Source organism: Protopterus annectens, chromosome 9.part0, assembly GCF_019279795.1.
Source record: "Protopterus annectens isolate FY-2018-M chromosome 9.part0, PAN1.0, whole genome shotgun sequence".
NCBI lineage: Eukaryota > Metazoa > Chordata > Ceratodontiformes > Protopteridae > Protopterus > Protopterus annectens.
The window spans coordinates 86,106,787-86,122,977 of record NC_056743.1 but is presented as its reverse complement, the minus strand read 5'-3'; the positions used below and the strand labels follow the sequence as shown (position 1 = coordinate 86,122,977).

At 41.6% G+C, this 16,191-nt stretch overlaps 1 protein-coding gene across 2 annotated transcripts in view; it reads left to right on the top strand.

Annotated features, from left to right (window-relative positions):
• Window positions 1-16,191, top strand: part of LOC122811051 (proline-rich protein 12-like) — a 1,358,252-nt gene that overhangs the window by 1,323,597 nt on the left and 18,464 nt on the right. For both annotated transcript variants that reach the window (XM_044082594.1, XM_044082593.1), the window contains exon 13: window positions 13,455-13,550. In XM_044082594.1, coding sequence (XP_043938529.1) covers window positions 13,455-13,550 — 96 coding nt within the window. The remainder of the gene's footprint in view (window positions 1-13,454; window positions 13,551-16,191) is intronic.

Sequence of the window (16,191 nt, the reverse complement as noted above, 5' to 3'; positions counted from 1 at the left end):
CCTACTCCAATTGACTTCAACAAGAGGTTTATTTTGTATTGGGATGCTCCTTCGTTTGTGTCTTCCATCCTTACAAATGATTTTAACTTTAATTGGAAAAAACATTCTTTAATTTTGTTTGTAAAATGAAAGAATCCGTAAGATCTAGTTAAGCATTTTCATAACAATGAATTTGTAGTTATACGAAAAAAGCACTTCTGATTGTATTCAGGTGTGTTTCTGCACATTTGGCACCACTGTCAGTCCCAGTCATGCATTTTGTAGTGTTTCCTAAGTTCTGACCCTGCCTACTCCATTTTTTCATTCTTAATTTCTTGCGTTTCATCCTCTCTGCCCTCACATCTCATCCTTACCACTTGAACTTCTAGGGTATAGGACAGAGTGACTAAGATGGAGTTTTCCCTTAAGTTCCTTAAATATTTGTCTTATCGTCTAAGTTTCCGTCCTCCATGTTGGATAAGTGACTGGGAAAATTTGCAGCCTTTCCTGATTTTGGAGGCACAGAAGAGCTGATTTAAGATACATTTTCAGCAGTGGGCTTTTTTGTAACTTACTGTAATTTTGACTGTACTGATGCTATGGCTAGGGTGGCATGCTTTGTAATATGCCAGTGCAAAATGGCATTGCTGACAATTTGAGTTCTTTTAACATGGTTAAGTGCAAAATAGCTGAGTTTCAACTTGCCAGTTTCTCTTCTCCCTATTTTAAACTGCCTTGAGTGTTTTGTCATAGGACGTTACTGTTTATGCAGTTTGTTTGTGTATTAGCAGTGATTTCAACTGTTTGGATTTTTCTGTTTTTCTGTATGACTGTGCTGTCATACAGCTGTAGTAGGTAGCTGTGGGTGGGAAAGACCCTGCAAAAAATTCACCCCCCGTCAGGCTGGAGCTTGGACTAGTTTATTTAATCTGATTGAAACTTCAATGGATTGAGACTTGAAAGGAAGGGAAGTCACAGGCTGTCCCTTTTTTTAAGGATAACCTCAGGCAGAGCATCCTGGATGCCCCTTTTTGGGAGAGTCCTGTTTGTTTGGGCCTTCCTGGGGCTGTCTGAGTATATGCAAAAAGGTGCAGACTCCTTACCCCTGTGACCTTCACTAGCTCTGCAATTTCTTTCATGGCAGTCCAACCTCCTAGGAAGAAGTCCACTCACAAACTGAGGAACATCCCTGTGCTGTTTGAGAATGTTGATGCCCATTTTGTAGAAGTTAAGTCTCCAAACGGGAACTTTTCTTGCTCAGGCTTCCTTGTCTGCAGTCTTGGACTGTTCATGGTGTGTCTGGGGAGGCAAAATTCTCCAAGCTTCAATTTGGAGAACCTGTCACAGCTTTCTCTGTGGTTTTGAATGGCTCCATCTTAACAGCTCATAGTTCCCTTACAGAACATGATTCGCCAGGAAACAAAGGAGTTTCTGAAGAGCTTTTGGGCAGACTAATGTAGGTTGAGACTCCGCACTTAAGATGTTCACTACAGTCTCCCATTTGGAACAAAGCCAGTGGTTTTACTTGTGCATGCTTTTTGTTCCAGTCATGGCTGGTGTCGCAAATGTTATTCTGCATCTTACACAATTCATTGAACACATCATCCCCATTATATAAGTTTTTGTAATATGTACACATCCCTTATAATTTGTCCTTAAAAGACCAGAATCCCAGTAGATTTAGTAATTGAACTTTCCACATTCCTTTCAACCTTTAGTTGTCTAAACCTTTGTACAAATAGTTTAGTGTTTTTAGGGTTGGAGTAAAAAAAAAAAAAAAAAAAAAAGAGTACACTAGCACTGTTTTCCTTTGTTCTCTTAACTTTCATTGATGTTTTGGTCAGCTTCAAGTTTTCCTGCTTGCAACTTTTCCTTATCCCTGTCGGACCCTATAGAACCACTGCTTTAAAGTCTTCTAACCATTTTTAACCCTCTTAAGCAGAGTGAATAATTTTTTTGCATTCCTGTTTTCCTTCCGTATCAACGCATGCCATTGAGACTTCATCTCTTCCTGGTCCCCCAATAACTTGCCTTCTTCTGTTTGTTTTCAGGAACAACAATTTCTCTACCTAAGCCCGGAAACTGAGACATTTTTTTTATTAAATATTTCACTTAGTAATGTGCACTAAAATTGGTACATGGTCTGCAGTTGTAAATCAGGTCAGTTACAAATCCAGTCATTCTATCCATATACTCTCTCAGTATATAAATTCTAATCAACCAAGCCCAGTACGTGGGGTGGGGGGGCATAATGTCCCTCATTAGTCCCTTTTATAGCATCTTTTGCTGCAAATATTCTCATATTCATCTGAAGAAACTTCCCCTTGTTTGATGAGCAGTTTCTCCTAGGTCTAGCAGACACTTAATTTTTGTTTGCAATTATATTCTTATCCCCCCCACCAGTAGGCTTCCCTGTTCAGAAGCCGTAACCTTCCCCCAAAATTTGTTTAAATAACTCCTTTTGTTTATGGAGGTAGATGTGTATATTTTATTAAAGTAAATCTAATTCCTTCCCAATTTAATTTTAATTACAAGTCTCCCTTTTGTAACTAACCTCATTTTCATTCCCATTTGAAGTTGCAGCCCTTTTGTATCAGAATCCCCACCTTATGCCTGTCATCCGTGAGATGTAGTCCTGCATTGCACTTTGTTGTGTCAAGTCTCTCTGCTTTACTTTGGTTAGACTACTACTGTAAAAATATAACTTGTGCCTCACTTGTAAATGTAAGTCCGAACCTTACCTCTCCTGTCTTGACTCACTATACGATTGGCATTCCATGTCAAAGCAAATTCTTCCATTTAATTTTTCAGTATTTGCTTTGTAGGTAGTACCTAGCATGTACTTTTATCATTCAGTTTTGATTGCTCTAAAGCTTATATACTCTTGTATCTTTGTATTCACTTTTCAAGTGCCCTCCATGTTTCATATATATATATATATATATATATATATATATATCTAAATCATTCCCTTCCAAATAAAAATCTAATAACAAATAGTAGCTCAACAATGCAGCTATATACACAGTTCTGCTAATCTGTTTTCTTATAACCATATATAGAGCCATCTGTCCACAACTATTGGGTAGAATAGTATCCTGAGCAGATATGCTAATTTTACCTCTTCTGTTAACTCACTGCTATTCTAGGTCTGCTCCTTCCCCTACCCTTAACATACACCAATGACTATCACAGATGAAACACTTTATAATTGCATACCTGGCTTTAATTTATTATTTTGAGAGAAGTTGCGTCCTCTTGGGCTACCCAGAATGAGCATAGATCCTAATGAACATTAGACTTTGTCGAGCTCTGATTGATATAGCTACCTGCTGTTGACATATTCAGTTAACATGTTAGCTTCCTCTTGCCTGTCACATCTGTTAAATTTTCACTGAAATAATTTAATAATTACCAGTAGTGCTTGGGTCTCCTAACCCCCCCCCCCCCCCCAAGATAGCGGAACGTGCAGTTGTGACATTTCTGTGCTCTCCTTCTCGGTGCTTATTTTCTGTTTTTTTGTGTTCATATCTATGCTCTTTACTGTTAAGTTCAGTCAGGCTGATCTTTGATGGAGTCGGCATGATCTCTTGCATATCAGATTTCAGTGACATCAGGCTGTTACAAGTGAATTCTTATACTCTAAACAACATAACAGAGGAGATAGCAAGAATACCAGGCTCTCCTTGGATTGTTGTCAGCCCAGGAAAGAGATGAAGGTGGAGAAGACAGAGGAAGCAAAAGTGTGGCTGCAGGTCTTGCCTACATGCTAGGCTAAGGAAACATCCTCACAAACCACCTCTTCCCAGCATATTTCTTGCTAATGCCAGATGTATCGCAAACAAAATGGATGAACTTCAGCTACAGATTTCTGAGAACTAACTTGTATAACGGACTGTTGCATTTTATTATTTATAAGAGATGTGGCTACACTTGTGTATACCAGCTGGAGCCGTTGAGCTGCAAGGTCACACAGCATTTTGGTGGGACAGGAATAAAGACTCTGTTAAGAAGGGGGGGGGTTTACATCTATGTGAATAACCGCTGGTGTAGCACCGAAAAGATTGCAGACAGTTACTGCTCTCCTGATCTGGAGTATATGACAGTCAAATGCAGGCACTTTTATTTACCTCAGGAGTTCACTGCTGTTATAGTTACAGCTGTTTACATTCCACCAAATACTAATGCCTACACAGCTCTAGGTCACCTGTTTGACATCATTAACTTGCAACAAAGCATCCATCTTGAAGCTGTCCATGTCATAGCTGGTGATTTCAGTCAGGCAGACTTGGTCAGTTCTTCCCAAATTTCATCACAATATCAAATGTGCAATCAGGGAGGAAAATAGGTTTACTATCATTATTTCGAATGACACTCTGTTGACCGCACTATGTTCGACAACGGAAAGTCGAACACGACAATGTCAAAATTTAAAAGCAAGCCTAGGAACAGGTTTTAACATCGGTCAAGATAGGGGTTCACTGCTATTGCCAAACTACAAACCTCGCCCCTATCTCGACCCATGTTAAAACCCATTTCAAGGCTTGCTTTTAAAGTTCGTCATTGCCGTGTTCGATTTTCCATTGTCGAACATAGTGTGGTCGACCGAGTGTCATTCGAAATAATGATAGTAAACCGGAAATACACTGGACAAGGCCTACTCAAATATCAAGGATGACTGTAGGGCAAAAGAGCTGCCTCATCTAGACCAGTCAGACCATTTGTCCATACTCCTGACTCCAGCATACACTCCTGTTAGAAGAAAACACCAGATTACTACAAAGATTGTTAAAATATGGCCCGAAAGTGCGCACTCACAACTACAGGATTGCTTTGAAAGAATTAACTGGGATATTTTCGAGGATCAGGATCTGGAAGAGTACGCATCAAGCGGTACCCTGCTACATAAAAACCTGTGTCGACATTGCCACTGTCAGCAAGCACATTTGTATGCTCCCTAATCAGAAGCCCTGGATGATGAAGGAGTAGAGATCTCTTCTCAAGCACCGCAGTACAGCCTTCAGGTCTGGCAACAGAGTCCTTTGCAGTATGGCTAGACCCAACCTAAAGAAAGCTATCAGAGAGGCTACAGCAGCTCATAAAAGGAAGGTAGAGGACCACTTTACCAAGGACTGACACAACAACTATGGCAAGGTATTCAGCACCAGTCATAAAACCAGTAACTGTATGGCTGTTGGAGATGCGTCAGTGGCAGAGGAACTTAATCATTTTGCCCATTTTTAGGTGGAAACAGCAGAGACGGTCACACATAGGCACCATCTATTCTAGACTCCTACAACCACACCTTCACAGTTCAAGAGCATGATGTAAGACGTGCTCAAAGTGGTTAATCCAAGAAAGGCTGCTGGCCCTGATGAAGTGCCAGGATGGGCGCTTAAAGATTGCATGGACCAGCTCTGTGGGGACTTCACGAAGATCTTCAACCTGTCTCTAGGTCTACTGTTCCATCCTGTCTGAAGTCAACTATGATCATTCCACTGGCAAAGAAACCTGTCATCAGTAGTCTCCACTGCCTTACACACTGCACTTTATCTTGAGCAGCAGGGGAGCTATGTGAGGATGCTCTTTGTAGACTTTGGTTCAGCTTTTAACACAGTTATCCCAGATAGACTGGTCTCTAAATTTGCTGACCTAGGACTTTCAGAACCTACCTGCCATTGGATTAGAGACTTTTTGACTAATTGTCCTCATATATTTAGACTAGGGCCGTACCTATCCTCCAGTCTCAGAATAAACAATGGTGTCCCACAAGACTGTGTGCTGAGCCCCCTTCTGTATACTCTTTACACACACAACTGTTTCTCCTCTCATTCTACTGACACACACACACACACACACACACACACACACACACACACACACTGCATTAGTCTCTGATGTACCACACTGATTGTCGTCTGGTTCTGGTGCCTCATGTAAGGTTTGCATAGACCGTGTTTCTCTTTGGAGCTGCATCTCCATTTATTTAGCTGCAAGCTTTTTTCTTAAAGAATGGGAAGTGTTTAATGGGCAATCTTCCATTTGAAACCTTCCTTTCATTTCATAATCTTCCTTCTGTTCTTTCAACATTGCCACTCAACAGCCCTGCTTGGATGCTCCTTTTACATAATGTTGCACTTCTGACAACACTTGTTCTGAATCCAAAAATTTTTCATACCCTAGGGGAAAAGTACCTTTAGGACTGCTGGACAGACAGTTTTAAAACTGAGATCTATTTATGTAGTCTGTTAACCAGTACAAATGTCTTGTTTTCTGGTAAAATTCATTATCCACAAAAACTCTATCGCCAGCTTTTGGTATTTCCCCCTAGTCCCCACCATAGATAGAATATTTTCTTTTAGAGCATGTGACTAATGTGACAACTATTGGCTTTGGTGATGTATTGGCACCACAGGGCTGCTGGAGTAGTCTCTGCTTTCAGCAGATCACTTTCCTGTATGCCAGTTCAAGTGTGTAACAGGTGTCTTTGCCATCTGTACCTTCCCGTCTCATTCGTATCAGAGCTGTCCAGAAAAAAATCATTCTGGATCTGTCTTCCAGTTACATCAATTTCTCTCTCAGTTCTTATTTTTTTACTTTGATTCTGCCAACCTTTTGTCTTTTGTTCAAATGATTACAGTGTCTCCAGACCATATGAGCGTTTAAACAAAGTGCCTTCTTTTCTGTCATTGCATTTGTTATTCAGTGTTTATGCAGTCATAAAGTGTAGCGCAGAGGCTTAAAAGTTCAGCACACATCTTGTTTATCTTGTTCATTTTGCTGGTGTCTTCCTTTGCTGTCCCATTGCAGATTACTTGGGCTTTGCAAGTGGAAAGTACCTTCTGATCACTGTAATCCACTTTTTTCAAATTTCTTACTTCAGCAGTTCCCTTCCTTTTCTGTTTGACATTCAGAGGGCACAAGCCTTCTGCCCTTCAACAATACCGTTCACATTCATGATGTGCTAGGTTTATTCATTATTAATCAGTGCTGGAGCAGAAGGGCTCAGGGTACCATGCTTTTAGACTGCCACCACAACAAAAGTTCCAGTATGTTTTTATTGATTGTTTTAGCATTGTTGAGAAGGATGCTCCTGAGAATTGCTATTTAGTCAAGAACCTATAGAAGCAGACTTTTAGGTATGCTAATGAAGCAAGACATCCATCATGTAGTACTATTGTCTGATTGGAGCTGGGCTCTCAACTCAGGTTGTGCATAATAATGCAGATAACTGTCAGAAATTTTAGTATAGAATCTTATTGCAAGGAACTTTTTTGCTCGTGGAATCAATGAAAGTGGAGAAGTAATGATCACACTTAAATTTGGGTAAGGTTTTGTGCAAGAATTAGCCCTCTAAATGGACACTGGGCTCCATTGCTCCTCACAAAGTAGGTTTTAATTAGCATTTTCAGATGCAGTGACCAATAACTTGGAAAAGTAAAGAAGAGGAAAATGATCCTCAAATCAGGTGGTGGACAAAGGCAAAAATGAAATTTGACCATGTCGCATTTTGGCTTTGTGGGTCTTAGCTTGGGTTGCTAGCAGATAATTGGTTATCTCTTCATTTGTGGGCCATGTGTAAAGTTTGCAAAGAGAAGGTTTGCATTGCTAGAGACGAGTAAGGGACCTCGGGTTATTTATTTAAGATTGTTTCAACAAGGGAAATCATTTGAAGGAAGGCATTTAATAAAGCTGTGGGCACCAGTGATGTCGAGAGAGGGACAGGGAGAAGGCGAAGAACAGGTTATAATTATTCCTGATGAGACTTCATCTTGAGTACTGTCCTCAGTTTTGAAGTCCCCACCTCACCAAAACTATACAGAATCCATTCAAGGGTAGATGTCGATATATTGTGTCAAGTTTGCATATGAATTATCGGGAAATGGCAGTGTAACTTAAGCAGAGAGAGAAATACATGCTAGAAACTTTCATGTAGCGTTAGGAAAATTATAAAATTTGGCATTGTATCTATTTGAACAAGGATGTTTACTTTGAAAGTAGGTCATTCTAGGGATGTTAAGGGTTTTTTCCCCTTTTCTTAGAGGGTTGTAGATGCATGACGCGACTTCCCGCAAAAGTTCATAGGTTCATAGGTTCATACTAGGCTATCTGCCCTAGGGCATTTATAAGCCTAGCCCATAGTTTTGTGGCTTTCACCACCCCTTAAGTTTGAAAGGTATTGTGCCCATTAGTTTACCGTGCCTCTGTCTAGCAGTGACACTGAGGTGATCCCTGGGGTAAACCTGCGATCTCCCATCCATATGTCAAGATTTCTCTTGAACAGGGCCAACGAGGTGCTCTGCCTCAGATGTACTGGGATCTTGTTCCACAGCATAGGGAGTCTCTGGGTGATGAATCTGTCCCTCCAGCACGTCCTATTTATAACTGTGTTAAGGTTTAAGTCCCTTCTTGTATTTCTTATGGATTTCGATTTTTTGAGGTGGAGCATGTCCATCAATTCCGGGTTTGACATGGCCTTGTATGTTAGGCACAGGTCACCTCTGAGCAAACGGTATGCGACCGAATAGAGCTGGAGTTCCTTCAGTCAGGCAGCATAAGACATATTTTTGAGACCCTTTATCCTCTTGGTGAGGAACTTTTGGGGCCTTTCCAATTGCTGCAGGTGTGTCGGGTAAGATACATTTTGAATGGGGCATTGTACTCAATCATTGGTCTGATGAGTGATGAGTACAGGGGAACAGTGACCTCCCTTGATCTAGATGTGAATCCCTTCATGATCTGGTGGGCAATGTAGAAGGTTTTCCTAACTACCTTGGCAACGTAGGTGTCAATTGAGAGGTTACTGTCAACCTGGGTCCCCAGATCCCTGATAACCTCTTCTGTGCTTAGTGGATTGCCACCTATATGGTAGCTAGGGGTAATCTTGTTTTTCCCGAAGGGTATGACTATGCATTTTTTGGCGTTTAACTTTAGGCCATGGCTCTGGCACCAGTTATCCATTTCTATGAGACCCTTCTGAAGGATATCTGTGTTTGATGTGTTTTCAACTATGGCGCCCAGTTTGCAGTCGTCTGCAAACTTAGTCAGCCATAATCCTCCTGTGTTTGCCTGTACTTCTGAAAAGTAGATGCCGAACAAGAGGGGGCCTAGGACTGAGCCCTGTGGGACACCACTTGTGACCGGCTTGGAGTCTGACATGGCGCCAGCCACTCTGACCCTGTGGGTTCTGTGACTTAGCCAGTTTGCAACCCATCTTGTGACGTATGGGTTTACATTTAAGTTGGTGAGTTTTTCTATGATACCCGAGTGGGGTATTGTGTCAAAAGCTTTTGCAAGGTCAAGGTAGGCTGTGTGGACTGCCTTGCCCTCATCAATGGCCTTGGTGACTGTTTCAAAAAAATCAACCAAGTTTAAAAGGCATGATCTGCCCTTGACAAAGCCAAACTGGGTTGGATCCAATGTCTGTAAGTCCCCTATGTCTTTATTTATGAGTTCCATTATGATCCTCTCCATAGCTTTGCAGACTAGGCTTGTCAAGCTGATGGGGCGGTAATTACCAGGGTCAGTGGAGGCACCGCCTTTGTGAAGTGGGACCACAGTTGCCGTACGCCACTCCTTGGGTACGTATCCTGAGGTGAGGCTAAGATTAAACAGCTGCCCTAACAGCGGGTTTAATTCCTCATTGAGTTCGTGGAGCACACAACCGGGGACACCATCTGGTCCCATAGATGCTGTGTTTTTTGCCTTGGAGAGAGCAGTTTTCACCTGAGTATTTGAGATGTGTGGGAGGCTACAATCCGCTGGGATAGATATCACTCCTTTTGGGGGGGGGGGGGGATTTGAACTGAACCTGTCAGCCAGTATGTTGGCAATCTCTGTTGGTTCAGTGATTTTGACATCATTTTGAACTAATTCTGAGCATATCTCGGAGTTTCCTCCCAGGTTTCTAACATAGCAAAAAAAGGCCTTATGATTGTCTTTTGAGTCCTTAGTGATTTTTCTTTCAAAATTTGCCTTGGATGATTTTATGAGCGATCGTAGTTTTTTACTTATAGTGATCAAGGGTGTCTTCCCTTTTAAGGATTTTGCTCTATCTTGTAGTAGCTTTCTCCTTTTATTGTAGAGTTTGTTAATGGCTGGGGTCCACCAGACTGGGCGCTTGCCTTTGGTGAAAAGAGTCTTTGTTTTGTTTGGGATTGCCTGATCCATGCAGTCCTGGAGGTGCTGATAGAAGGCATTTGTAAGTGATTCAGCTGTTTGGGTAATGGTTTCCGCTGGCTCGGGGGACTTGAAGGAAACTACACCAGTCTTAAGAAGTGTGAAGTTGGCTTTTGAGAAGTTCTTCACTGTGGTCTTTTTTATCTGGGGTGGGAGCGGGATGTGGACTTCCAGTGAGATTAGTTTATGATCTGATCTCACCAATGAGGGGTACACCTCTGGTGCTGAACATTGTGTCCCCATGTTCGTGATGATGAGATCTAGTATGTTTTCTCCTCTCGTGGGTATGGTGACTAGTTGTTCCATGGCATTTGAGTTTATGAACTCCAGGAACCTTTGGGCTGGAGTGTTGGGGCTTGAGTAATGATCCCAGTCTATATTCGGGTAGTTGAAATCACCTAATATGATGGTGTTTGGAGATACATTTATCCCCTTGAGTGTTTTCAGGAAAGCTGTGTGATGTTCCTGAGTTTGAGAGGGTGGCCTGTAACAGGCTACAAATTGCAGAGCAGTCTTTCCTATGGTTAAGTGCACCTGGATGGTCTCCGATGCTTCGTACGTTGCCACCAACCTGGAGGTGTGGGTATCCTTGATGAATATGGATACCCCCCCCTCCTTTCTTGGTGTGGTCCAGATTTTGGGGCCGGAACGCATGATATGAGGTATAACCTGATAGTGCTGGGGTGCTCTCAGGAGCCTTGAACCAGGTTTCAGTCACAGCACAGACATCGATGTTCTCCATACTGAGAAGGGCCTCGAGTGCGTGCATCTTGAGGTTTAGACTTCTGGCATTGAGCAGCATTACCCTTAGTTTATTTTCTTTTTTGTGTTCTAGGGTAGTAGGTTTAGAATTTGAGCCTTGCCTAAAAAAGGCACTATGGGGGTGGCAAGAGCCTTTGCCAATATCCGGACGCCCAGGGGTGACAGGTGCAAGCCGTCCCTTGCGAAGCATCGTGGCTTGTCCAGCATGTCATCCCAGGCAGACAGACATTAGATCCCCTTTGAATGACACCAGAGATTAAGCCAATTATTAAAGCTGATCATCTTGTCTCTGTATTGTGGCATCATTCTTGGTGAAGGTAGGATACTGCTCAGGGTCAGGGTCATACCTGCCTGGGCTACATAATCAGAGAGCTCCTCTGTCTCTTTTCATGTAGTCCAGGGAGGTACGTCTCAGGTCATTCACGCCAGCATGGACAATGACTGAGTCATACTTGTACTTGCTGTTGAGTGACCTGAGTGCTTGTGTTATGTGGCGGATTCTAGCGCCCGACAGGCAGCTTACTGTGACCTTCTCCTTACTCAGTCTGATGAGTGGGATGTCAGTGTCTGACTATGGAGTCACCTATGACAAGTGTGTCTGGCATTGTGTTTGGCCTTAAGGGCTGTGACTGTTTGGCACACTGACTTTGTGGTCTATGTGTTGCATGTGTTGTGTCATGAGGTGGCAGTTGTTTGGGTGTCTGCTTTGGTGGCCTCTGCTGTTTTGGTAGATTTTTGATCAGAGCATGTGTTTATGTGTATGATTTGAAGTTGTGATAGTACTATGTGAGACTGGGTTTGTGGTGTGTGTGGTTCCCTTCTCCTCCTGTCTGGTCTTGCCAGTCTTATGTTGAGAGAGCTCGGCCTCCAGTTTGGCTATATAGTTGCATCTCTCGCATGTATTTGTGTTTTGTGGGAGAAGGAGAGGGTTGTCTGTGTACATGAGGCAATTGTAACATTGCCTCAATATTCCCAGATTCACCAGCTGGGCAGGAGAGGACGCTAGCAACTGACTCCTCGACATGCTAGAAGGAGAGGACAAAGAACTTTCTGTTAATTGAGTTTGAAAAGACTTCGAGGGATGTGGGTGATTGAAAGAGGGGTTCTAGGCTGGTGGGGTGCTATGTATAATAAAAAAGTGCTATATCAGAGTAGAAAGTACTTTAGGAGCCAAGTGCAAGCTTCCCAGCTAGAGAATAGTCTCCTTAGGAGTCTAGTATAGCTGGATCTTTCAGATAGAGAAAGGCTGTTTGGTTAGAAGTAGAGTTCAAGAGAAGCTGTTCTAAGTGGAAAAAATGAAGAGTTGACTTTAGGTAGCCTGAATAGTTTAACCCCAATTAACCGCCGCTGCTCTTGTGTGCTCCTGTGGCAACTCCGCGCTAAATTGCGCTAATGCGCGCTTTAGCGTGCTTTATAGCAGGGGGTTGAAAAGAGCTAGGAATTGACCCAAAATGGCCAATGGACTACTAGTTTCTGGCTGATACCACTCCGAAATGGACAAATAGGCTGCTCAGTGCTTCCCACTCCCACTGGTAAACAAAGAAGCTTCATTTTTCCAAATAAGGATATGGAACAGTTTCAGGAACCAAGACAAAGCCCAGGGATCAGCAAACTCTGATACTGGACTATTCTAGTTTAGTAAGGCGGGAAACAGGAGATATTTTTTTTGTTTTTTTCAGAAACAAAGAAGAAAAACAGTCAATAAATGCTTTAAATGCTATAAATCGGCTAGCGCACTTGAGTGTGTAACTTACAGATACAATTTGCAACAACTGGAAACAAAGTGCAAAAAACAGTTTAGACACAATAAATCAGTTTAAATGCAGTAGCAAACAGGCAAAAATGCAGTCGCTAGATAGTAAACAGTAGAAAAGCCACAAAAATTATACTTGTATCAGGAAAAAGTCACTCTTTTGCTCTCTGCTGCTTGAATCACTCTGCAGGACACCACGAGGAGCTGTGCTGAGTTAATATCAAGCTAAAAAGGCACGCTTTAGCGTGCTTTATAGCAGGGGGTTGAAAAGAGCTAGGAATTGACCCAAAATGGCCAATGGACTACTAGTTTCTGGCTGATACCACTCCGAAATGGACAAATAGGCTGCTTAATGCTTCCCACTCCCACTGGTAAACAAAGAAGCTTCCTTTTTCCAAATAAGGATATGGAACAGTTTCAGGAACCAAGACAAAGCCCAGGCATCAGCAAACTCTGATACTGGACTATTCTAGTTCAGTAAGGCGGGAAACAGGAGATATTTTTTTGTTTCAGCACTGGTGGCTATAAGAAGGTAAAATAAAAAAAATACCCTGGAGAGGAGGAGGAGTAAATTGAATGCTAGTAAGATGAGAATAGGCAGATTTTGTACAACTTAGCAGTCCTTATCGGTCATAACTTCCTTTGCTAGTGTTACTTCTAGCAGTCCTTCAGACAAAGGCAATATGTGACTTCATCAATTTTTTTTTTTGCATTAGAAGACTGGCAATTAGTGATTTGTTGATGTGACTAAATTAGTTTGTTGTTTTATTTTTTCTTCCAGGACTTTAAGGTTGAGACCGAAAAATCTGTTTTCTATTCTTTGTATCATTCCTTACATCACTACAAGTACCACACCTTCCTACGCTGTAAGCAAGAGGTAAGTAATCATAAGCATTTTTTCTTCCATTTTATTTATAAGCGTCATCTTCAGTATTTGTATATGTTGTTGCAGTTCATGCTAATTTTTTGACCTGGGGAAGGGAGTTTAAGTATTATGAGACTGTGCCCATTAATCTGTGAGCTGGGAAGTCTGATGTTATATTTTTGTCAGGGGTAGCGCACACAGCTTTTACACCTTGCTTCATGGATTCTGATTTATTTATATACTCTGAACACAGCAGCAAAGGAAGGCAGTGTAGTTCAAAAAAGAAAGAAAAATGTTTAGGAGGCTAGTTGGTTACAACTTTGGCCTGTCTAGGGGACTATTTTATGTGTGCATGTGCATGCTTGGGCGGTAGGGGTGCTACAAACTGAAGGACTTTTTCTCTTAAGGAAAATATATAACATAGTATTGTTTTAATGTGACCACAGTGAATACTTGTGGTAAAGCTGGAGTACAGGATTCCTAGATTCACTTTTGGAGCTGATGCAGAAGTCGTCACGTTATTACATTTTTAGGGTTGGTGGATAAGATCGTAAAGAGTAAATGAGCCTGACTTACAGAAGTGGAAGAATGTCTGCTGATTGCATTGTCATGAAAGTTATCGGTTAATGGGAATTAATATAACTTCAGTACTTACAGCAAATTACTTGGAGCATATTTATTGTCCAAACTAATGGACTGTAATATGTTGAACTAATAGGTTAAGTAGAAACAGGCAGCTTTTCAGACTCAAAGTAAAAAATAGCCAAGATTTAGTAACATTTTTTGATTTCTCTGCATCCAACAGTGGTTGGTGTTTGAGAGAGGTCAGAAGTGCATATATTGCATGTATTTCACTAATGTTGTTTTCATGTACTGCTGGACTCTGACCGGTTTTTAACTCCACAGAAAAGTGTTCCTAGTGACAAAGTAAGTAACTTCAGACACTGCAGTCCTTGTGAAGGTTGCAGCCCTGACCAAAGCGCTTAAAAAATTCTAAAGCCTAGCAAGAGCTTATTGCAGCACAAATAGAGGAAAAAGTGCATCTTTGTTATTTTGTGCAGAATGCATAAGACTGCTGATAAATATTTCTGTCTTTCTTAAGGCTAAAGCTCAACCATTGTTTTTGGTCCTGTATGGCTTAACTTTAATGTACATATTCTGCACTGAAAGGTGGTACTTAACCTAGCCCCCCCCATACAGGCGGTCTATGCCATCACTGTCATCCACATAAAGCGATGAGTAAACTTTTGTCTACCTACAGCTTCCCCACCATGTCCTCCACTGAGGTGCTGAATATGCTAAGCACATTTTCACATCTGTTGTAATTTTTAAACAGATTTAAAAGGCATAGTTTCTGCCACCTACACGTGAAAGTAACCTGGCTTTGTCAGTCTTTTATGGGTCTCTCCTAAGCAGGTTGATGTTTGTTGAATGCAGCCTTTTGCTGAATAACAATGCATGTCATGGCCATTACCTTCTGATCACATCATATTTCCTGCTTCACCTGAACCACTAGTTTGAGTACTCCATCAGCTCACCTCATTATCTAAGCTCAATCTGAGGCCTAGGACCTACTCTGCTTGGGGGGTGGGTTATTTTCACCCCACCCCAGACACACACACCACAAATTCTGTTCTTGGACACTATTATATCAACATGCTGCAGTTCAAAAGGTGATAACTTGCTGTGGGACCTTATCGTATTTACTTGTATATAAAACATGAGGTAGGTACCTGCTCAGTACAACAGCAGCTCAGTGATAATGTTGAGCTGGCCAGAACATATTCAGTGAATTAATTTCTTGTGGTCAGGGTTTGAGTTGGCCAAGTTAAGTATTTAATGGATTGAATCTGTAACAGGGCTTGCTGTTGCCCTTTAGTTACCTCAGAGCTGGTTATATTAAGTTTGGGAGGGTGCAGAGGGCAGAGCTGTCCCCCTGCCAAAAGAAAAAAAAAGATTGAAAGCAGTGTCAATCATGTTTGTTGTGCTTAACCCAAATATTTCATCAAATGGTTTTGATAGACTATTGTGAAACTGCCTCACTGTCCCATGAAATGACTCACAAGTACCCTTAACAAAACATTGAGGGTAGAGTTGTATAATTTCACCATAAGTGTGATGAGGAGGAATTTTTGCCCAGCCCACTCTATTCCACACATCTTTCACAAATGTATCAAAGTTCTGAATTAAGTTGACAGCCCTGTCAAAACACTAAAGTTTGTCTAGCAGTTTAGTGCATATAATTAGGGTTCTAAGCTGCTTGATGAGCTTCAGTCTCTAGTCCTGTCTTCAATAACTTTAAGCTCCCTTTACCTGTTGTGTGCACTGTGCAAATTACTTAAGTCAGCCCTTATAGTTTGTCCCTTAAAAGAAGCTCTTGTATACCATGGTTTTGTCTAGTTAACAAAATAAGAGCTTTAAGGTTAGCCTGTGGTTCTTAAGATTACCAATGTAGTTATCAGATAATTTTCTTCTGTATTAGAGGATCATACCTATACTTCATTGTTTACCTAGTAATATTACTGCACTGTTACCAGAATAAGCTTCTTTCCTGCTGTACTTGAGTTACTGTACAGTTCTGCATACCTATAGACAGTGTCTGACTCCTCATTAATAGTTAAAGGTACCAAAGATTCCCTGCCTTTAATCTTCA